Genomic DNA, 23,901 nt, shown 5'->3' with positions numbered 1-23,901 from the left:
ATTCTGGCAAAATGCAAGCATTGATTATGCAAGAATGGACTGGTATCAGTCAGGATTTGGTCCAAAAGTTGATTGAGAGCATGCCAGGGAGAATTACAGAGGTCTTGAAGAAGAAGGGGCAACACTGCAAATATTGACTTGCTGCATTAACTCATTCTAACTGTCAATATAACCTATTGGTACTCATAATATGATTGCAATTATATTTCTGTATGTGATATAAACATCAGACAAACACTAATAAAAACCAGAGGCCAGCAGATCATGTGAAAATATAATTTTGGTGTCATTCTCAAAACTTTTGGCCATGACTGTATAGTGAACTTACACCCTACAAAAATCATATCTGCAGTAAAGATTTCAGTCCCAAGGCAGCTTCAGAACTGCTTCAACACATGCCTTGTAGGAAATATTCAAGTTTTAGGCCATGTTTCCATATAGCTTAAATGCTGCATTTTTCTGCTGCGTCTAAAAGTTCACACAAATGGATGTGATTTTATGAAAATTTGTGTCCACTGTTCATATGAAGACACAGTGGAACCTTGAATTGTTTTTTTTTTCTTTTAGACTGTTTATGGGGAGCCTGTAAAGATGCATGTAAAATCACAGTAACATTTTTATATGCAGAATTGCAACATTTCTGCACTAAAAAAAATGCTGTACCCTTAATCAGCATATCACACACCTCCACCACCTAGATTGATTGTCTGTGCTCGCTTACCCAGTGCGAGCTCTACCTGAACTAAATCACTGGCACTGCACATATGTACTGACAGTGCAGGAACCTGCACAGTGTCAGTACAGGTGCTCTCTCATTCCTCTCTCCTATCTGCTGTGAGCAGCTACTGTGTAATCTTGTGTGCAGCAAGCGGCTGTCCGCACTGACCGTGTGTGTATGTATGTGTTTAAAGAAGCACTTCTCCCATCAACATGTTTATCTTAATATATTGCAGTCATATTATATAGCACTGTGCACTTTCAATTGCTCATTTTGCCCTTCTATCCAGCTAATTCTTCACTTTTCCATTAGGTCTATGACCTCACGTGATTAAAAACTGACTAGCTGAATCCTCCTAATCTCTATGTAGAAACGAGGTTAATTTTCCTTGTATGAGTCATAAGTCACTGCAAAGTCCCTTGCAAGGGTGAGGAACAGAGCAGGTGGGTCAGGAGTTGACGAGGGGAATAATTTCTACCAGAAAAAAAATATTTCCTATTTTTACATAGAGCAGACAAAAGAGAAGAATTAGCTGGGTAGAAAGGCAAAATGAGCAATTGTGAGTACCCAGTGCTATATAATATGATTGCAATATATTAAGAGGATAAAAACTTTGATGCAAGTGCTTCTTCAAGAGCATTCGCTGGGCACCTGTTAAGGCAGCACTTCCTCTGGTAAGGCGAGCACTATCAAGCTGAGGAGAGATGCGCAATATGGCGACTGAGGGAGTGGGACGGTGCACTGAGACGACCCCATAATATAGCAGCTAAGATCCCTATAAGGCTGTAGTTTAAATCAAGTTATGGGGGGCAGGCTCCCTCTAAAGGGGCTGACCACTGTATCTTCATTTTAACAAATATGTTGGGGACATAATGTAAAAATATTATTGGTTTTCCTCCTCCTCAGTCTGTGAGGCATACTGCACAATTATGAGCATAATCCTGTCCACAACACATTTTTTAAAATAAAACTTATGAGGCTCACCCAGACAACCTTTATGCTGTGTGACTTCAGGCTATGGAGCTGTCTGCCAAGCAGTAGCAGGTGATGCTAGATAGGGAATAGAGCTGGAGTGACAGAGGCTTCAGATTTACAGCCTCATTTGCATATTAATTCAAGAGCTGATTTCTCATTAATGGAGGAATGGACTGACAATGTAAAGGTATTGCAGGATTTGTATTTGAAAGAGCTACATGCACATACAGTATAAATAGTTTGGGGTGAAATCGTGCTGACAGATTCACTTAAAGGGGTTTTCCCACAAACAAAAGTTCATGTTAATCAATAGATCTTGGAATGATAACAAGTTCCACAATTGGATGCATTTAAATAAAATGTCCCTGCGCTGAGATAATCTTATACACGTGCCCCTGCTGTGTACTGTGTAATGGCTGTGTCTGACCGTACAGGAACATGGTCTGATCATACCACGTCTCCTGGGCAGGGGAGGATGCAAACGAATATACATACATTATAATATGGGATTGCAACTGATTCTTTCTTTGAAGTAAAACATTTTTTAAAAACAGGCAGGGAAAGGTTTTATCTCACAAAAAGAAATTGTCTGTGATTCTGTGCTGTAATGTCTGTATACTTTCTCTTCCTTCCTCCCCTGCCCAGGAGACGTGGTATGATCAGACCATGTTCCTGTAAGGTCAGACACAGCCATTACACAGTACACAGCAGGGGCACATTTATAAGATTATCTCAGCACAGGAACATTATATTTAAACACATCCAATTGTGGAAATTATTATTATTCCAAAATCTATTGATTAAAATTAACTTTTGTTCGTGGGAAAACCCCTTTAAGGAATTTCTCTTTTAGCAAAAATTCTTATGACTGCTAAACTTGTATTGGTTTTTGCTACCAGCAACATCATAGTAACAGTGTCAGTGTTATACTTAGTTTCTATAAAATAAGTCCATCTAATTGTTCTTTTTTTCTTTCCTCACAGGTGCCTGTATCTTCCAGGGTTCCTTGTTTGCGGTATGTCAGTTTTTCTGTTAATAGATGACATTTTCTACTTCATTGTAGCATCTTGCAATTGTTTAGATATGCACTTCCATCTTGCATACTGGAAAATTAGCAACCGGACTATCTTCATCTGAAAAAAGTGTACTGAGGCTTTCTTATCATGCGGTGATGCATTGCTTGTTGTCTTGTACTCACTGCATGCTCATCTTTGTTGTCAGTACACCTATTTCATCCTCAATAACCAGCTGCTAAGACAATTAAAACTTAATGGAAACTCACACGTTCTAATATTTCATTGTATGACATAGTAAACAAGTAGCAAGCAGTTTTTGATTTGTTTTATCTTTTAGTTATAAGGGTTGTTCAGGCTTGGGGTAAAAGTCTGCAGTCATACTGTATATGAATGCTCAATTGTGACAGTTTCCGGTACAGAAGATGACAAGATTCCCTGGTATTCCCGGTGTGGTTGGGCAGTCACATGACCGCATATATGTGATTTGTTTACTTGAGGTCACATGCCGACTAGACGTGTCTTGCTTCTCTCAATAGAAGAGAATTGAGAGAAGCTGGATGAGTCTGGTTGGCATGTGACCATAAATGTTTCATGTGACTGTCCGCTTGCCCTGGTAATATCGTGGAATCGTGACAATGTGTGCACTGCATGCTGTCAAGATTTAGTAATCTGTAGTCACATAGAGTGACAACAGACTTTTGTCCCAAACCTAGACAACCCTAAACGTAGACTTACAGGTGTTGTCTGGGACTGAGATGTCAGATGCCTGCCACAAGTTCACAATGTACAGAGTCGGAGCACCAGATCTTCGTATTCTGTATAGTGACCATTCACAAATACTGCTGCTATGTTCCTATTCACTTCAATGGGAGCTTAGCTGCAGAACTTGAGAAAGACCACAAGACACTGTATAAAGCTGTAATGTTTCGGCTCTGTACACTGTAAATATCTGACGGACACAGCACAGGGTACTGGCTGATTGGTGTATGTGTTGAGTCTCAGACCAATTTAATTTTGATGATAAGGATATGCCATAATTATCTTGGTAGCAGACTACCCTTTAAATTGCCAGTTTGGCCATTTCAGGTGCCAATCTAACTTTTTATTAGTCTAGAAATTAAACATTTTCTGACACCACCCAAAAAGGCAGAAATTGTACATTTTTAGACCCCTTTGCTCTTGGGATAAGTCCAGTCCTTTCCTGTTATGAACGTTGTTTTTTTTAAAAAAAAAAAAAAAAAAAAAAAAAAAGATCGTTTAACATTTTTGGTCATCGGTAACGACAGTAAGCTAGATCTATAAAGTCCTTCACAAAGCGCAATGTATAAAATAAAGGAATGTATTGTATGTTATGTAGATTATATCACGATTTCCCAGCTGTCATCCAAAGGAATATTTGGAAATTTTATTTTACAGCTTCTCGTTCCTAATGTGTTTTTTATCTATTCTTTATACTGTGCTCAGATTGTTAGGTTAGGTTTTTATCAGGGCTGTGGAGTCGGTAAGCCAAACCTCAGACACCACGACTCCGACTCCACAGCCCTGGTTTTTATACTGTTATACTTTTCATTTGGTTATTTATGGTGGATTGAAGTGATCTTCTCCTGATTTCTTCCATATATCAAAATGGATGCAGTAAAAGTTACACATTTTATACACCAGATCAAATGTACTAACATTAATGACATATAATATGATAAAGGAGTAATAATTTAAATTACCTCACATTATGCTGTTCATTTGCTGGGATTACAGTAGCTTTCTAACATTGCTGCTCATACATACTCCTGCCTAAAAATGAATGGTTCTGAATATTGCTCAGATATGTTGATAAAGTTTGCCAAAATCTTTTATGGATCTCCCATCCTTAGGGAACGATAAATGGACTCTCTAGATCAGAGGTCCCCAACCTTTTTTGCACCAGGGACCGGCTTTAAGCAAGACCAGTTTTCCATGGCCCGGTGGGGGTGGGAGCGGGGCTTTGGTCATATGGGGGTGGGGTTATGGAGGGGTGGAGCTGTATGGGGAGGATGCTGGCGGGACCTCGGTGTACAGCGCTGCTAAGTAGCAGCATTGTACATTGAGCGTCAGTGTATACAGCGCTGCTGCTTAGCAGCGCTACACACTGAACACCGGTACCGGGAGCCGCGTCACTGAAGCCAGTCTGCTGCCCCAGCACGCCCCACATAACATGTTCTGCCGGGGGCGTGTCAGTGAGGAGAGCCTGCCGCCCCACCCCGTCAGGAACACACCATGCTGTGCAGGAGGGCCGCGTCACTAAGACCCGCCCCGTGACGTACAACAGGTACCATGCTGTGCTGTGGAGGGCTGCGTCACTAAGACCCGCCCGACGCCCCACCCCGTCCTGCATAATGTTCTCTGCCGGGAGCTGCGAGCTGTCACGGCTATGGCAGAAAACATTATAAATCCATAATATCTATTGTAAATTCTACAATAGCTCAGAAACCGGTGAATCGCTCCACACAGAATAGTGGCCCCCATATAAGGCTCCATACGGAATACTGGTCCCCATATAACGCCCATACGGAATACTGGCCCCCATATAACGCTTCATACGGAATACTGGCCCCCATATAAGGCCCCATACGGAATACTTGCCCCCATATAAGGCCCCATATGGAATACTTGCCCCCATATAAGGCCCCATACGGAATACTTGCCCCCATATAAGGCCCCATACGGAATACTGGCCCCCATATAAGGCCCCATACGGAATACTGGCCCCCATATAAGACCCCATACGGAATACTTGCCCCCATATAAGGCCCCATACGGAATACTGGCCCCCATATAAGGCCCCATACGGAATACTGGCCCCCATATAAGGCCCCATACGGAATACTGGCCCCCATATAAGGCCCCATACGGAATACTGGCCCCCATATAAGACCCCATACGGAATACTGGCCCCCATATAAGGCTCCATACAGAATACTGGCCCCCATATAACGCTCCATACAGGATACTGGCCCCCATATAATGCTGCATGCAGGCTGTTACCCCCCACATAATGCCCCATACAGGCTGTCCCCCCCCTTATAATGCCCCATACAGGCCCCTCCCTTTTAATGCTCCATGCAGGCTGTTACCCCCACATAATGCCCCATACAGGCTGCCCCCCCCCTTATAATGCTCCATGCAGGCTGTTCCCCCCCACATAATGCCCCATACAGGCCCCCCCCTTTTAATGCTCCATGCAGGCTGTCACCCCCCCTCTTTATAATGCCCCATGCAGGCTGTCACCCCTCCTCTTTATAATGCTCCATGCAGGCTGTCACCCCTCCTCTTTATACTGCCCCATGCAGGCTGTCACCCCTCCTCTTTATACTGCCCCATGCAGGCTGTCACCCCTCCTCTTTATAATGCCCCATGCAGGATGTCCCCCCCTCTCTTTATAATGCCCCGTGCAGGCTGTTCCCCACCTTATAATGCCCCATGCAGGCTGGTCCCCACCTTATAATGCCCCATGCAGGCTGTCACCCCTCCTCATTATAATGCCCCAAGCAGGAATCCCCCCCTCTTTATAATGCCCCATGCAGGCTGGTCCCCACCTTATAGTGCCCCATGCAGGCTGTCACCCCTCCTCATTATAATGCCCCAAGCAGGAATCCCCCCCTCTTTATAATGCCCCATGCAGGCTGTTCCCCACCTTATAATGCCCCAAGCAGGATGCCCCCCCTCCCCTCTTTATAATGCCCCATGCAGGCTGTTCCCCACCTTATAATGCCCCAAGCAGGATGCCCCCCCTCCCCTCTTTATAATGCCCCATGCAGGCTGTCACCCCTCCTCTTTATAATGCCCCATGCAGGATGCCCCCCCTCCCCTCTTTATAATGCCCCATGCCTCCATACATTAAAAAAAAAAAAAAAAAATCAAATACTCACCTCCCTTCTCCTCACCTGCTACCTGCTGCCCGCCGCTCGCTGCTCGGCTCCGAACTCCAGCGTTGTCGTTTCTTCCCGCTCAGCGCTCCCTGTGACGGCTCAGGGGAGGGCGCGGTGTAAAGACGTCACCGCGCCCTCTGACCTGAGACGTCACAGGGAGCGCAGAGCAGGAAGACAGCGGATCTGCGGAGGCACGGGGAGAGGTAAGTATCGGGCTGCCGGGGCCCTGAGCAAGCGGCGGAGAAGGGCGGGCGCTGACACCGCTCTCCTCCGCCCATAGCTCAGCGGGGTGCGCGACCGCCAGTGGGCCCCTCTGCCTGCTCAGAGCCCCGGCATTTGCCCGGGTGCTGACGCCGGCCCTGGTCAGCGGCGCCGCGGACCGGCTGAAAAACCCCAACGGCCCGGTCCTGGTCCGCGGACCGGCGGTTGGGGACCTCTGCTCTAGATAACCTCATCAATAATTCTATGTGAAATCCATGTTTCGAGGACTTTTATCTTTCACATTGCAATCCTGGGAAATGACAGCTGAACTAGATAAATATTTTAGATTTCTCTGCACCTTTCTTGACTTGCAATTTGATACAGTTGAGATTCAGTATTTTGACTGTATAAAATAACATTTAGTTTTAAACACACAGATCAAGATTTATGCACTTCTGTGGGATTTACATTTTTTTTAAAGGGAATCTGTCAGTAGGATCAACCTTCCTAAGCGGTCTATATGGGCATGCAGGTCATAGGAAGCTGAATAAAATTATACCATGATATCTGCGATGCGATGTCTTGTTCCAGAGAATCCACGTTTTTCTTATATGTAAATGAGATGTTCAGGACACCGATCTGTATGAGAATCTGCTTCCAGAGATTATTACATATAGATGGGGTCAATACCAGTGTGATGTGTAACAGCCGCTCTCTGCTCTCCTGATCTCACTGCAGAGCTGTGTGTGATTATATCTGACACATCTCACAGGCAGACAGGGCTGCAAACCAGCAGAGCTGTGAGAGCTGCAGCTGCTAATATGTTTATGAGACAAAGTTCAGTACTACTGTTCTATGTTAGTTACAGGTCTCATATTGGTAAAGCCCCCTTTCATTTAACATAAACCCTGGAGGCAGATTCTCATGCAGATCAGTGTCCGGACCATAGCCTAGAGCAGTGCTGGCAAACCTATGGCACGCATGACAGAGGGGGCACACAGAGCCCTCCCTAAGGGCACGCGCGCCATCGCCGCAGCACTAGCGCTCCTGGATCGGTCCCGGCGGGTGAGGACTCTGAGCCCGCCGACTGCCGACGCCAGCCCCTACTTCAGCTAGATGTGCATTATCGGACACACATCTACAGGGCTGTGGAGTCGGTATAAAATGGACCGACTCCGACTCCTAAAATATATAATACATTGGGTACAGTAGTTCAATGCAGTTTGTGGGGAATATTTTGTCATAAGAATTTGGGAAAGTAATGAAATGTCCTAAAAATGTCTGTGCTATTCCTGATCTAAGGGTCTAGACTTTTAGCTGAGATTAATCTGTGCTACAGTAAATTTATCACTTAAACATGAGCCATGTATGAGGGAGTCATAGAGTCGGTGTCATGGAAATTGAGGAGTCAGTTGGAGGTTTGGCTTACCGACTCCACAGCCCTGCACATCTAGCTGAAGTGTATTGCAACGCACAAACTTGACAGGCCCGTGCGCCGCAATACATGCTGCTGGACAATCAGAGGCCAGCAGCTAGCAGCTGACGTCCGCATACACGCGACAGGGGCACATGGCAGTGACATCATGCGCCCCTGTCGCTAGGACGCTGGAGTCAGCTGCCGGCTACAGGAGAGGACGCTGCGCGGGAGAGGAAGGAAGGTGAGTAGGAGCGTTTATTATGTTGTTTTTTTTTATGCGATGAATGGGGAGGAGGGCAGCATATATACATTGATTGGGGTAGTGCAGGATATATACATGGATTGGGGGAGGGCAGGATATATACATTGATTGGGGTAGTGCAGGATATATACATTGATTGGGGTAGTGCAGGATATATACATGGATTGCGGGAGGTCAGCATATATACATGGATTGCGGGAGGTCAGCATATATACATGGATTGGGGGAGGGCAGCATATATACAAGGATTGGGGTAGTGCAGGATATATACATGGATTGGGGAGGGCAGGATATATACATGGATTGGGGGAGGGCAGGATATATACATTGATTGGGGGAGGGCAGCATATATACATGGATTGGGGGAGGGCAGCATATATACATGGATTGGGGGAGGGCAGCATATATACATGGATTGGGGGAGGTCAGCATATATACATGGATTGGGGGAGGGCAGCATATATACAAGGATTGGGGTAGTGCAGGATATATACATGGATTGGGGAGGGCAGCATATATACATGGATTGGGGGAGTGCAGGATATATACATGGATTGGGGGAGGGCAGCATTTATACAAGGATTGGGGAGTGCAGCATATATACATGGATTGGGGGACGGAAGCATATATACATGGATTGGGGGAGGGCAGCATATATACAAGGATTGGAGGGTACAGGATATATACTTGGATTGGGGGAGTGCAGGATATATACTTGGATTGGGGGAGTGCAGGATATATACTTGGATTGGGAGAGTGCTGGATATATACTTGGATTGGGGGAGTGCAGGATATATACTTGGATTGGGAGAGTGCTGGATATATACTTGGATTGGGGGAGTGCAGGATATATACTTGGATTGGGGGAGTGCAGGATATATACATGGATTGGGGGAGTGCAGCATATACACATGGATTGGGGGAGGGCAGCATGTATACTAGGATTGGGGGGTGCAGGATATATACATGGATTGGGGGAGTGCATGATATATACTTGGATTGGGGGAGTGCAGGATATATACTTGGATTGGGGGAGTGCAGGATATATACATGGATTGGGGGAGTGCAGCATATACACATGGATTGGGGGAGTGCAGCATATACACATGGATTGGCGGATGGCAGCATATACACATGGATTGGGGGAGGGCAGCATATACACATGGATTGGGGGAGGGCAGCATATACACATGGATTGGGGGAGTGCAGCATATACACATGGATTGGGGGAGTGCAGCATATACACATGGATTGGGGGAGGGCAGCATATACACATGGATTGGGGGAGGGCAGCATATACACATGGATTGGGGGAGGGCAGCATATACACATGGATTGGGGGAGGGCAGCATATACACATGGATTGGGGGAGGGCACTATATACGCATGGATTGGGGGAGGGCAGCATGTATACATGGATTGGGGAGGGCAGCATATACACATGGATTGGGGGAGGGCAGGATATATACATGGATTGGGGGAGGGCAGGATATATACATGGATTGGGGGAGTGCAGCATATACACATGGATTGGGGGAGGGCAGCATATACACATGGATTGGGGGAGGGCAGCATATACACATGGATTGGGGGAGGGCACTTTATACGCATGGATTGGGGGAGGGCACAATATACGCATGGATTGGGGGAGGGCAGCATGTATACATGGATTGGGGAGGGCAGCATATACACATGGATTGGGGGAGGGCAGGATATATACTTGGATTGGGGGAGTGCAGGATATATACATGGATTGGGGGAGTGCAGCATATACACATGATTTGGGGGAGGGCAGCATATACACATGGATTGGGGGAGGGCAGCATATACACATGGATTGGGGGAGGGCAGCATATACACATGGATTGGGGGAGGGCAGCATATACACATGGATTGGGGGAGGGCAGCATATACACATGGATTGGGGGAGGGCAGCATATACACATGGATTGGGGGAGGGCAGCATATACGCATGGATTGGGGGAGGGCACTATATACGCATGGATTGGGGGAGGGCACTATATACGCATGGATTGGGGGAGGGCAGCATGTATACATGGATTGGGGAGGGCAGCATATACACATGGATTGGGGGAGGGCAGGATATATACTTGGATTGGGGGAGTGCAGGATATATACATGGATTGGGGGAGTGCAGCATATACACATGGATTGGGGGAGTGCAGCATATACACATGGATTGGGGGAGGGCAGCATATATACATGGATTGGGGGAGGGCAGCATATACACATGGATTGGGGGAGGGCAGCATATACACATGGATTGGGGGAGGGCAGCATATACACATGGATTGGGGGAGGGCACTATATATACATGTATTGGAGGAGGGCAGCATATATACATGGATTGGAGGAGGGCAGCATATATACATGGATTGGGGGAGGGCAGCATACATACAAGAATTGGAAGCAGCATATATACAAGGATGGGAGGCATATACCAAGATTGGGGTGAGGACATTCTTTATTTCTGCAGTCTCATACTCCTGCTCCTTTCTGTGGCTGCTCAATGCTGCCCCCTCCTGCTCTCTGCCCCCCACCCCCCTCTGTATGAGTTGTTTTTTCTAAACTAAAACCTCAGTATTCAGGCTACTTTGCCATGTTGGCACTTGGCGATAAATAAGTGGATTCTGGGTTGCAGTTTGGGCACTCGGTCTCTAAAAGGTTCGCCATCACTGGCCTAGAATAACTCACATATAAGAAAAATGTGGATTTCTGTGCAGGGGCGTACATAGGAATCATGGGGCCCCATAGCAGAAGTTCTAATTGCCCCCCCCCCCCCCCAAAAAAAATGTAAATAATTGTCATGGTCACACAAGAGCAGATCTCACAACTTTCCATTCGGTACATAGTAATTTTCCCCCTGCTGTAGTCCTAGATCCCTCTTTCATTGCCCCATAAAGTGTCATGCCAACAAAAGTGTCCCCCAAACACAGTATGATACCCCCATGGTGAATCCCTCGACATGCGCAGTATAATGTCCCTACTGTACCCCACCCCAACTCCCAGGGCAAAGTATGGTGACCCCAACACAGTATGATCCCCCAACTGTGACCCCTTAGAGCTAGAGAGTCTGATATGTAATAAGGGAGGGTGTTATACATAAAAAAAGGTGAAACTATATAACTAAGGACGGCGTTATACATAATAAGTGAGTACACTATATACTGAGTATGCTATACATAATACGGCTACATTCCTGCATCTGTGTGCAGTGTCGGTGTGCTGCCCACTGTTACAGATGCATTGAGCATGTCCTATTCTAATCCTCAAAATCGGATCAGAACAGGACAGTCTCTGACTCTCACAGATCTCATTCTCAGATCCATGATTTTCATGGATGTGGTATGTATCTATAAAACTCTACGAGTCCGTGGCCCATGCGATAAAAAATTCTGGCAGCACACGGACATTTCACACAAATGTGAGAATGCAGCCTTACAGATAACATTATCACTCCAAGTCACACAGTGCAGATACAGAATAATATTTACATCCAGGAACTTACCGCTAACGTCTCATCTGATCAGAGTCAGTTTCTGATACTTCTTCTCCATCTGGTCAGACCTTCATGTCGACATCTCCCAGCCACGACTCATCTTGTCACGATGTTCAGTACAGTCCTAAAAATAACAAGGTCACATATATTGTATATATACTTGTGTCTCCCTCACACTGCGCCCCTGAATACAAATATGTACCTGACCATTAATATACTATTAGCCACTTAGTAATCAAAATACAAAGTGATCAGCAGCACTGTGCCCCCCATTAACTATAATCTATAAATTATTCAGTCTCTGTGACTCTCCCCAATTAACTGTAAGGCTATGTGCACACAGAAAATATACCAGGCTCTACAGTACAAGCAAAGTGAAACCCCCATCATTGCTCTCTCCCAGCACCCCCATCATTGCTCTCTCCTAGCACCCCCATCATTGCTCTCTCCAGCCCCATCATTGCTCTCCCCATTGCCACCATCCCCATCATTGCTCTCTCCAGTCCCACCATCCCCATCATTGCTTTCCCCAGCTCCATCAGCCCCATCATTGCTCTCCCCCAGCCCCATCATTGCTCTCCCCAGCCCCATCAGCCCCATCATTGCTTTCCCCAGCTCCATCAGCCCCATCATTGCTCTCCCCAGCCTCCCCATCCCCATAATTGCTCTCCCCATTGCCACCATCCCCATCATTGCTTTCCCCAGCCCCATCATTGCTCTCCCCAGCCCCACCATCCCCATCATTGCTCTCCCCAGCCCCACCATCCCCATCATTGCTCTCCCCAGCCCCATTCGCCCCATCATTTCTTTCACCAGCCCCACCATCCCCATCATTGCTCTCTCCAGCTCCATCAGCCCCATCATTTCTCTCCCCAGCCCCACCATACCCATAATTGCTCTCCCCAGCCCCACCATACCCATAATTGCTCTCCCCAGCTTCACCATTCCCATTATTGCTCTCCCCAGCTTCACCATTCCCATTATTGCTCTCCCCAGCCCCATCAGCCCCATCATTGCTCTTCCCAGCCCCACCATCCACATCATTGATCTCCTCAGCCCCATCATTGCTCTCCCCATCACCACCATCCCCATCATTGCTCTCCCCAGCCCCATCATTGCTCTCCCCAGCTCCATTAGCCCCATAATTGCTCTCCCCAGCCCCATAATTGCTCTCCCCAGCACCACCATCCCCATCATTGCTCTCTCCAGCACCACCATCCCCATCATTGCTCTCTCCAGCCCCATCAGCCCCATCATTGCTCTCCCCAGACCCACCATCCCCATCATTGCTCTCCCCAGCTCCATCAGCCCCAGCATTGCTCTCCCGAGCCCCACATCCCCATCATTGCTCTCCCCAGCACCACATCCCTATCATTGCTCTCCCCAGTCCCATCATCCCCATCATTTCTCTCCCCACCCCCCTCATTGCTCTCCCCAGCCCCACCATTGCTCTCCCCCACCTCCCCTCATTCTCCCGTTCCTCTCCCCAGCGTTTTAAGTAAAAAAAAGGAAAAAAAAAAACTTACCTCTCAGCACGCTCTCCTGCAGCATCCTCCTAGTTGCTGGCAACTTTCTTCCTGACCCAGGTGAGCGCTGCATGATGATGTCATCAAGCTGCACGCGTCTGTGTCAAGGAGGAAGCAGAGAACGGATCCCTCCAGCTCCTCTGCCATTTTCCTCCTGTCAGCAGCAGAGCTGCAGGGATCGCTCCATGCCCGCCACATGCAGGGAGCAGCTGCACCGGCGGCGGTATGTCCTCCCTGGACTGCTATGGGGCCCCCTCGCATCACGAGCCCCATAGCAGTCGCGTGGCCTGCCGCTATTGGCGGTACGCCACTGTTTCTGTGGGATATCGCAGACATCAATGTATCACTTTATTCAGCTTCCTGTGATCTACATGCCCATATAGACCGCTTAGAATGGTTGATCCTACTAACGGATTCCCTTTAAAAAAAGCATGAAAAGGAGCAAAAAGTTGGACAACAGTTTTGACATAGTGCTGCCATATAGATGTGAAGTACAACATTATCCTCTTAGAATAAGTACTTAAATCTCACTGGCCCATTACATAGTGTGTATGAATTAGCTGGCAGGTTGTATACTTCTACTGTACTACAGCATTCTCTGTCTCAAGTCTAGAACATAAAGTTTCTGCTTCTACTAGAAAGAGAATGGATTAAATTACAACAGAATTTATTGGGCATTGTCCAGGGAAAACAAGTTACCACCTATCCATAGGATAGTTGATAACTTGCTGATCAGTGGGAGTCCGACTGCTTGGACCTGCATCAATCGATGGATCAGAGAGTTATTATCTCTAACAGGGATCTTTCATTCCCTATTGAGCTGCCGAGCTCTGCAGTCAGATTTTTCCTGCAGTCCCATAGGGAATGAATGGAACAGTGGTCGAGCATGCGCACTGTCGCTCCATTCTAACAGGGATGAAATTGCCACATTCTGCTGATCAGTGTAGGTCCCAGCGGTCAGACCCCCACCAATCAACAAGTTATCACTTATCCTGTGCATTACCCCTTTAATTTTACTATTGACTTATATAGGGATGTTAGGGTGTGAATAAATGAAGTGCAGGGGCAATGTAACAGTTGTCTGTAGTTACATTACTAGGAAGATCTGAAGTTTAGCAGACACAGCTTAGTTTAGCACTTCCTTTTTGCCTAGAGGGATGGTATCGGTTGCATGCCTCAAACTGGTATTTGTAACTGGTCGTAAAATCCCAGTGGAAAATTCCACCTTCTATTTATTTAATTGGAGGGAGCACTTGCCTATGTATGGACATGCAGGGCAAGTACCTCTGTTTTATACTGCATGTCTCCTACTCAATCATATTGAACACCTACAGGTCTGATAAATCTCTTTTTTTAGTGATTATAAACAAACCAGATAGTCTGCAAGCATTTCTGCAACAAAAAGACGGGCTGGCTGGGAAACAATCTAAAATATGTTATATGTAAACTGCAAGTAACTTGTATCACCATAAAGGCAGTGCCCAATCTTAAAGGGGTCGGCCACTTTCTCTTGTTAGTGCAGTTTTACACATAAGCTGACCAGCACCTCTATGGAGGCCTTATGACCAGACCGGTCCATCAGCGTTCTTCAATAGAAAGCATATTTAATTGGATGAGGCCAATGGACTGGTCTGGTCACATGCTCCTCCACCAGCAGCCACTGTATGGACAGAAGTATGGGTCAGTTGTGAGGAAAGCTACACTAACAAGATAAAATGTTCAGCCCCTTTAAAAGTCTTACATTTCATTTGCAGTGATGTGCCATGAAATGATTGTATTCCTTTATAGAGGTTATTTCCACTGCCTCTAGGAATGGGAATGTTTCCCCTTAAAATACAGTATGATTAATGTTACAAGATTTCTGATATTTTCTATACCTGCAATACTTGTGACAGCAGATGATTAATGTCAAAATCTCGTGTTTTAAATTACCTTTGTTGAAAATGTGAGCGCTTTGATAAAACTGCAGAGAGGTAGATCTTAATTTAATACTTCAGCTATGACAATGACATTGGCAAAACTTATACCCATTGTATAGTATTAATGCTGAGGACCACTCCTTTCTCTCAAAGTGGGTACGTAGACTTATAGACCATTTCTTTTATAGTCTTCATCAAAGACACTGGCTGCACGACTGTAGCTGGGTATGTTTTATACTGAAACACTGCAGTATTTCAGATAAAACACACTTTGAAAAGTCTGTCTGTGATTGTGTTTCTCTACTGATTACAATAAGACATGTCCCCCTGCAGTGAGATCAGGGATTAGGCTGTCTGCCTTTACATGTCTCACACAGGACAAGGCCTGTTCTAATCTATTGTGGGGGCATGGAGTTTTTTTCCTCTGCATGAATCCTCCTGCTTATGATTAGTCAATGTCATGTATGGAACAAAGGATATGCCTCCCCATAGAACAAAATTTGGTAATGTCCAGTTGGGCTTCTCATAAATTATAACCTAAACATCACAAGTTAATATAGTAACGCCGCTGCTGGCGTCCCTGCATGGCTCCCCTTCCCCCTCCATGCAGGGACGCCGACAGACTCACAACTGTGGCCGCGTCACCTCCCCATCGCTCGGCGTGTCCCTCGGCGTGCCCCTGCTTCCTGGTCTACTTTCAGGCGGCGTGCCTAGTGCAGGCGCGCTGCCCCGTTCTTACGGGGCCAGCGCGCACACCTACAAGATGGCCCCTAGCCAATAACTGGGAGGCATCTTGTTTAAAAGGCACCCTCCCCAATAGTGAGGTGCCGAAACAACGAGTTTCATTAGTGTGTTAGTGGTGCAACTTGTGAGCTGTTACGTCCCCTGGTCCTGGTGTGGCCATTGTCCTGAACCCGTAGTCCTTGGTCCTTGCGTGGCCAGTCCTGAACCCATAGTTCCTGGTCTAATGCTGTCAGGGACTGAACCTTGTCCCCTGGTCTGTGGGCGGCCAATGTCTCGATCCCGAACCCCTGGTCCCTGTGAGGCCAGTGCCTGAACCTAGTCCCCTGGTCCGTGTGCGGCCAATACATGAATCAGTATCCGAGACCCATGTGCCAATCCGAGTATTCCGTGTATCCCGACTGTCCTATCAGTCTGCAAATCAACCCTGTCTGCGACTCCGTGTAAGTAACCATTCTACCTGTGGATCCTGAACCTAGTAGTCTGAGCAGAGCCTGAGTCCTATTCGTGTCTGTGTACCTCCCCCCTGGGGTCAGCAGATGCAGTACTGGGGACTGCCTAGGAGTAATACTTGGCGGCTACCTGCAGCTCATGCCTGACTCCACCATCAGGAGCTCCAGTGAACACCAGGTAGCTGCTTAGCTTTGACCCTCCTAATTAAGCTCGGCCCCGTGGTCCATGAACCACGTACTTCACCTGCGTGCGTAACATATCTCCGCAACTAATGGTAGTCTCTTTAAGAACTCTTTATATAGTATATTCCTTACAATGGTTCTCCTCTTGGGGCAACAATTTAAGCTATGTGTTATTAGGGTATGTGGATGTTATTCAGAAGTAGAAAAAAGTTTAAGTTCAACTCACCTCCCATAAATAAAAGCTGGTAAATCAATGAAAAGTCCCAGTTGGAAAAAGATGAATGCAGATCAAAAATAAGGCCATGAATAAGAGCAGTATATAAACATTGGTTCAAAACGCGTAGGGTAGTCCAATTTTTTTCCAGGATGTCTTGTTTTTAAGGTTTTCTTTTATTTTTATGTATGAAACGCTACTGTTTTTATTTTCATCTGAAATCAAGGGCTAGATTTTTTCCTCCTCCTTTTTGATATGTGGATGTCATGAAGTTATTAGGGCATCATTCTTTTATGGTTGTCATACACACTAGAGTAAATCTGACTAAACTCACTGGTTTTGCATCAGCCGGCCATTTCATATGTATGGTGCCTCCACACTACACTCTTTCCACTGATGATGTCAGAAGAGATAAAGATGGGGCATTTTGATTTTAATTGCTTGATGCTTTTGATACTTAATCTCCTTCCCCCGTATAGAACACATCACCCACAGCAAGTGTATAGGGGATCAGGAGACCTAGAGCTTCTCCAAAGAATATCTATCAGTTTGAAGGACTCTGAATGACCATGTATTACATGGTGGCTGTTGTATTGTGCAAGATGCCCATTAAAATGTGCGTGCAGTGTAACTTAGATTATAACTGATTATTGATCCAGCAGACAAATCCTCGAGATCAACACACTGCTGAAAAGCTGCCACATGCGAACAGTTTGTGCTAAGATGATAAACCCTTTTTAGAGTGATCTAATAATCATACAGGGCTATAGGGCAGCTCAGATCCTCTATCTTGCTAATGTAGTTTATGACAGCCTGTTCACACTGATGGTTATTGCTTTGCGTAGCCTATTGACAAGTCATGTGTTGGATTTGGCAGTAAGGTTCTCCTTAAATTTCATGAAGAAATTCCATAATACAATATTACAGTGGCTCTTGGGTGGAACCTCACTTTTTTTCGTTTATTTGACGATGGCTCGAGTGCAATCTTTCTTTGCTCCTGCTTGTAGCAGAGGAATGATCTCCTATTTGACATGTGATTAGCTTCAGTTTTTACTTATTTTATCTCCTGTCTTCTTCACATCACCTATTCTGACCATTAATCAAAACAGATTTGCAGTTTTCATGTCATTCTGCAAAACAAAATTAAACAGCAAAGAAAGCAAATACTAATATACGGTAATAGAAATGGTCATTGGGGAGCATTTCAGAGAAAGCGATGTCTTCACATTTAGGGAGAATTATGCTAATATCGCTCTCCATAGAATTTATCTAATAGAATAAGACATCTGCTTATGTAATTGGAGCTTCTGGCGGCTCACACACTTTCTAATTCTTTTGAACAAATACTTTGTTCCATGTTTCTCCTGGGCATTTGTTTCTTGACATAAAGACAAAGGTAGAGCATGAGGCTGAGATTGGATCTCTTTTATGTGAGATGTGACATGAGAGCAACCAGGAAAAATGGTTTCCATAGCAAAATCACCATTTAACGCTAACTTTTCACTGTTTCCTGACACTTGCCTGACTCTTCTTAGTTATCTTACTTTCTTTTACCTCTTACTTTACAGACAGTTGTCTTCAGAAAATACTGGCATAGTTTAACAGTCTTTTGTTTAGGCGCAATCTAGACTGTTCAATATTCGGCAGGGATTTAAAGGAGTTGTTTGGTGAAAAACAAATCATCCTGCTAATTTACTGATTGGTGGGGGTCAGACCAATGGGACCCGCACTGATCGGTGGAACAGAGAAACTTTGTCCCCTGTGGGGTACTTTAATCCCTGTTACAAAATGGAGCAGCTGGTCTCATACTTGACCGTTGCTCCATTCATTCTCTATGGGAGTGCCGGTCGGAAAAAGTAGAGCACAGTGCCATAGAGAATGAATGGAGCAGCAGTCTGGCATGGGCACTGCCACTACATTCTAACAGGGATAATAGTTCTGCTGATCAGTTCAGGTCCCAGCTGTTGGTTTACCATCAATCTATAAGTGATCCGTGTGGACAACCCTTTTAAGGCTGGTTCACATGTCAATGCAGATTCCGTACCACTAATACACAGCAATTTACAGTATAAGTAAATGGGTTTTTCAAAATCTGCACAAAAAAATGAAAGCATGATTCTTGTGCAGCTTTTTAGTGTGAATTTCACCCTATTCAATACTTTGTAAACACAATAGGGAGAAATCAGCAGCCAAATCAAGTTACAAATGTGGATTCTGTATGTGTATTTATTGCAGAAAGATTGTGAATTTGTGACCAAATCTGCAGTGGATATTTTCTGGAACGTGTGACAAGGTGTAAGGCTTTACAGTGAATATTTAAAGAGTTGCATATCTATAGACATGGCATAAAATTAGTGCCGTAATAAAATCTTCTGATGTCTTCATTGAAAAAGGGAATAATTCTGAAAAATGTTGCAAGAGAATTGCTATAAAGACAAAAGAAAAAGAATGTATAATAATAGAACATATTTGGTCTATGCTTTTAAATGAGTAGCCCCGGGAGATAAACATGTATTCCTATCAATATAGCTTCATAAACAGTAAAGGCTTACATCCAGAATACTATTTTCAATGGTCACAGTATCTGGTATTCAGCACTACTCACTATGACAAGACACAGCTGCTGAGTGCTCCCTCTCCCGTCTGGGACGTTGCGTCACAGATCAGGAGATGTGGTCTGCTCCTGGCTTCTAACACTAGGTATCAATAGGAATACATGTTATCTCCCCGGAGTACCCTTTTAAAGTATAAGCCAAATATATACTATTATTATACATTATTTTATAAGGCTGTGTGCCAATGATGTGTTTTTTAAGCGTTTCCGCAGCGGCAAAAACGCTGCAGAAATGCTTAAAAAACGCATGGTAGAAGGCCTGCCATGTCCCCCAATGATAATCCGCATGTGCCGTGCACATGCTGCGGAAATTTCCGCTGCGGATTATCATTGCGGAAAAAAACGCAGCGCTACCAATTATTTTGCGGAAGTGCTGCGTTTTCGCCACCATTGACTTGCATTAGAACGCGTGCATTCCGCTTCACTAGATAAGCACATACGGAATGCATGCGTTCAATGTGCGGATGGTACCCAGGTCTAGAGTAGAGGAGACTCTCCTCCGGACCCAGGTACAATAGAAACTGTAAAAAAAAAAAGAATAAAGTAAAAAATAAATATTATACTTACCTTCTGGCGACCCCCGCTGCGCTCGTCCTCTCATGCCGGCAGATCGCGATGGATTGAAGGACCTGCGCTGACGTCATAGTCATGTGACGGGTCACGCGACGCTGACGTCGGCAGGTCCTTCAGTGTACCGCGATGTGCCGGTAGCCAGGACGCAGCGAAGCAAGACTCCGGGGGCCATCGGAAGGTAAGTATAGATTTATTTTTTTATTTTTAAACATTCTTTAAGGTCACAGTATATAAATCCATGCCGGTTGCATGGATTTATATAGTGTGACCAAGTTGACAAGCACTTTCCAAGTGATGCTAAAATCGCTTGGAAAGCGCTTGTCAACCCGCATGCGGAAATGCATGTGAAGAACGCTTCATATCCGCATGTCCCTGGCAGGAAAAACGCATGTACAATCCGCATGTACAATCCGCATGCGTTTTTTCTATCAGGGAGATGCAGAAACGCTCAGGAAAAATCCGGAGCATCTCTCCATCGTGGGCACATAGCCTAAAAGCGATAAGGCCCGATTCATCAGAGCTTTAACGCCAGAATTCTGCCGTAAAAACTTTGAATCCTTTCAAAATTACGTAGGGTTGTACTAAAATGTTATAACTTATGGTGTTCTCACGCCATTTTTGCCCAGCTCTGACAAAGTGGATGGAGCTGGGGCGGGACATGGTATGGCCACCCCCATCGTCAAATTCAGGATGAGTGGCTGCGTTTCTTACTCCAAAAGGATTTGTGGTGGGGCGCACACGGAGGCGCACGCTACTTCATTCGAAGGTCCTGATTCCTTAGATGTATAAATGGTAGTTCCTGAGAATGGGAAGAATACAGATTTGCTGATATTACACTGCAAATCTATCTCCATATTGGAAATGGCCTTTTCACTGTAGCCTGCTCAGTCTATGGACATACACTGCAAATTCCTAAAATGTCTTCATTGCAAAAAGGATTGAGTTTGATTATAACCTTGTATACTGCTATTTCCTTTTGGCTTTGCTGCTTAGATCTCTGAATGAAGCTCGGATGAAAGTTCTTACATTTCTTTTCCCGTTATTCATATTTATGTGATAATGGAGCTTGCGTATTGATCCATGGTAACTGTTGATGGTAGGCTTTTTCTTTGGTTATTTTATCTTGCACTTGCACATGTACTGGGGATGATTCAAGAAAGCTATACATTAAAATGCTGCTCAGTTTGCAGTAATGGAGGCTGTGTTGGTGATATGGTAAGTGAACATTTCTGCTTATGAGCCTGGTGACATCAGTCCTGCACAGCTGGTTAAGGCTTGTGGTCAGGACAGATCTGTAGAACGCCGGAGATCTTAAACCAGGCTTACTGTGCAGCAAGTATAACCAATGGGATTTTGTTACCTTATTTAAAGCGTAGCTATCTTTACAGCAGCACTGTTCTTTTCTTAGTGGCCTATTTTCTTTTCATACAGATCCCTAGGGCTGAACATATGTTTGGGTATGCTATCTATGCGCCTCAGTTTCTCTTAGAATGTACACCTGTGGCAAATAGTTATTGATAATATATGACCATGCAACGCCTGACTGTGCTGGGCTTTTTATTAGTTATTGTCTGTAATCACTTCTTTGCTGGCATATTTATCAAGTTATTGCAAGTCATTTTCTATTATATTACTTTCCAATACAAACACACAATTGTAAAGTAATTACTACTTAGAAAATATATTACTACAAAAAAAATTACACTACTCCATGTATGATTTCCATTGGATTTTAGTAACCTCATAATTGTAATACTGATGGCTTAAAATGTTCTATTCCCTCCTTTTTCTTCCTATAACTTGATGTTTTATTGGACACTATGCTTATATTCTATGATATATTGAAATTTAATTTTTTAAAAAAAAAATTACACCATAGTTTTGCATTTACTTTGACCGATAACTAGTGTCTTTGAGAATTGGGTAGTATACAGTTATGGTCTTATAAGATAACCTAATAAGTAAGGGTTTGTAGGAACGCTTGTATCCGACTATTGGCTCCTCTAAATATGCCTGCAATCACCTGATGATAAAAATTATAGTTATCAGCAGTACATGGCCCTGTGCAAACCAATGAAATGCTGCCGATAACATGATATTTTATGAGCACAAGACCAGTCATATTAACGATCTCTCTGTGTGGGTAGAATGTTTGTTGGCCTGTCTGAACAGGCCAGTAAATTACAGATGATCAGCTCATCTAAAAGATAACGGAAACCAGACTGTTCTACTAAAAGATAGTATTGTGGTTTCTTCTCAAAGGGAAGACATGCCGCCAGTGTTATCACAACCTTAGCAGGCTATTACATTAATTACAGGGGTATTCTCAAGTTTGGAAATTATTCCCTATCCATCACTGAGGGTCTGACTGCTGCTGGGACCGGCGATCTGAAGAGCACCGTGTGAATGGAGCCGAAGTTGATCATGCGCAATTCCACTCCATTCATTCTTATGGAGTTGCTTAAGACCAGCTATCTTTGGCTTCGTTACGAATGAATGGAACAGCAGTGCATGTGATTGACCAACACTCTACCCCCCACCCCAGCGATCAGAAAGTTATCCACCATCCTATAGATAGGAGATAATTTTCAAACTTGAGAATACCACTTTAATTTTACTTTGGGTTATAATTCTTGATTTGTTTTTCTTTTGTTGCTTATAGTTTTACATTATCCACTACAATGTACATGATCTGTATTTAACAATAAGGTGAAATTGTAGTCTGACCCTGTTCGGTATGTGAGTTGTGATAATAAGACATAGGATGACAGTAGTATCATTATTATTGGCTTAAAAGTGTTGTCAGCCTGGCTATCAGCTCATTTCTCCATGTCCATCTTCTCATGGTGCATTTAGATATGTGCTCTATGCACCTTAACAAGCACTGATCAACTACATAATAAGTCGTTCAGCATCAGTTTATGGATCTGTTTACAGAGGCAGACAAATACTAGTTGTTGATTATGTTGTCAATGTTTTTTTTTATATCAGCAATGAAGTGGTGGCACTAATGTAAGGTCCCTGACCCTAGTATTATACTTACCCAGCCGCTGTCTTCAGCTCTTCCCGGTGCCGCTCTGGTCCCGCAACTTCTGACTGATTGGAAGTTAGAAGTAATGGTCACTAGCTCTCAGTGTAAGTATATGAGAACCTCGTTCTGGCCCGTTCTGACTCTCATAGACTTACATTGAGTTGTGATTTCTGGATCGCCCGTCAAACAATGGCGCGAATTGGCAGGTTACAACCTGCAGAAAATGACCGGGGCGGCGCTGATAACTGAAGAAGATGGCGGCTGATAAGTATACAGTGGTGTAATTTCTTATTCTTTTGCATGTTTGTCACCCTTAAATGTTTCAAATCACAAAACAAACTTAAATACAAGACAAAGATAACACAAGTAAACACAAAGTGCAGTTTATAAATGAAGGTCTTTATTTTTAAGGGAAAAGGAAATCCAAACCTACAGGGCCCTGTGTGAAAGTGATTGCCCTCCTAAACCTAATAACCAGTTGGGCCGCCCAATTTCAGTCAAGCGTTTGTGATAACTGGCAATGAGTCTTTTACAACGCTCTGGAGGAATTTTGGCCCACTCATCTTATGCAGAATTGTTGTAATACAGTCATATTAAAGGGTTTCCAAGCATGAACCATCTTTTTCTTAAGCCA

The 23,901-nt window shown here is 44.7% G+C and overlaps 1 protein-coding gene across 1 annotated transcript in view; it reads left to right on the top strand.

Moving 5' to 3' along the window:
- Nucleotides 1-23,901, top strand: part of FRAS1 (Fraser extracellular matrix complex subunit 1) — a 626,357-nt gene that overhangs the window by 45,617 nt on the left and 556,839 nt on the right. Inside the window, exon 2 of the mRNA XM_073637084.1 lies at nt 2,677-2,708. Within this exon, the coding sequence (XP_073493185.1) occupies nt 2,677-2,708 (32 nt within the window). The remainder of the gene's footprint in view (nt 1-2,676; nt 2,709-23,901) is intronic.

The sequence above is a fragment of the Phyllobates terribilis genome, unplaced genomic scaffold (assembly GCF_046119375.1).
Source record: "Phyllobates terribilis strain yellow unplaced genomic scaffold, ASM4611937v1 Scaffold_1__5_contigs__length_1240528914, whole genome shotgun sequence".
NCBI classification, from domain to species: Eukaryota; Metazoa; Chordata; class Amphibia; order Anura; family Dendrobatidae; genus Phyllobates; species Phyllobates terribilis.
This window is presented reverse-complemented; position numbering and strand designations above follow the sequence as displayed.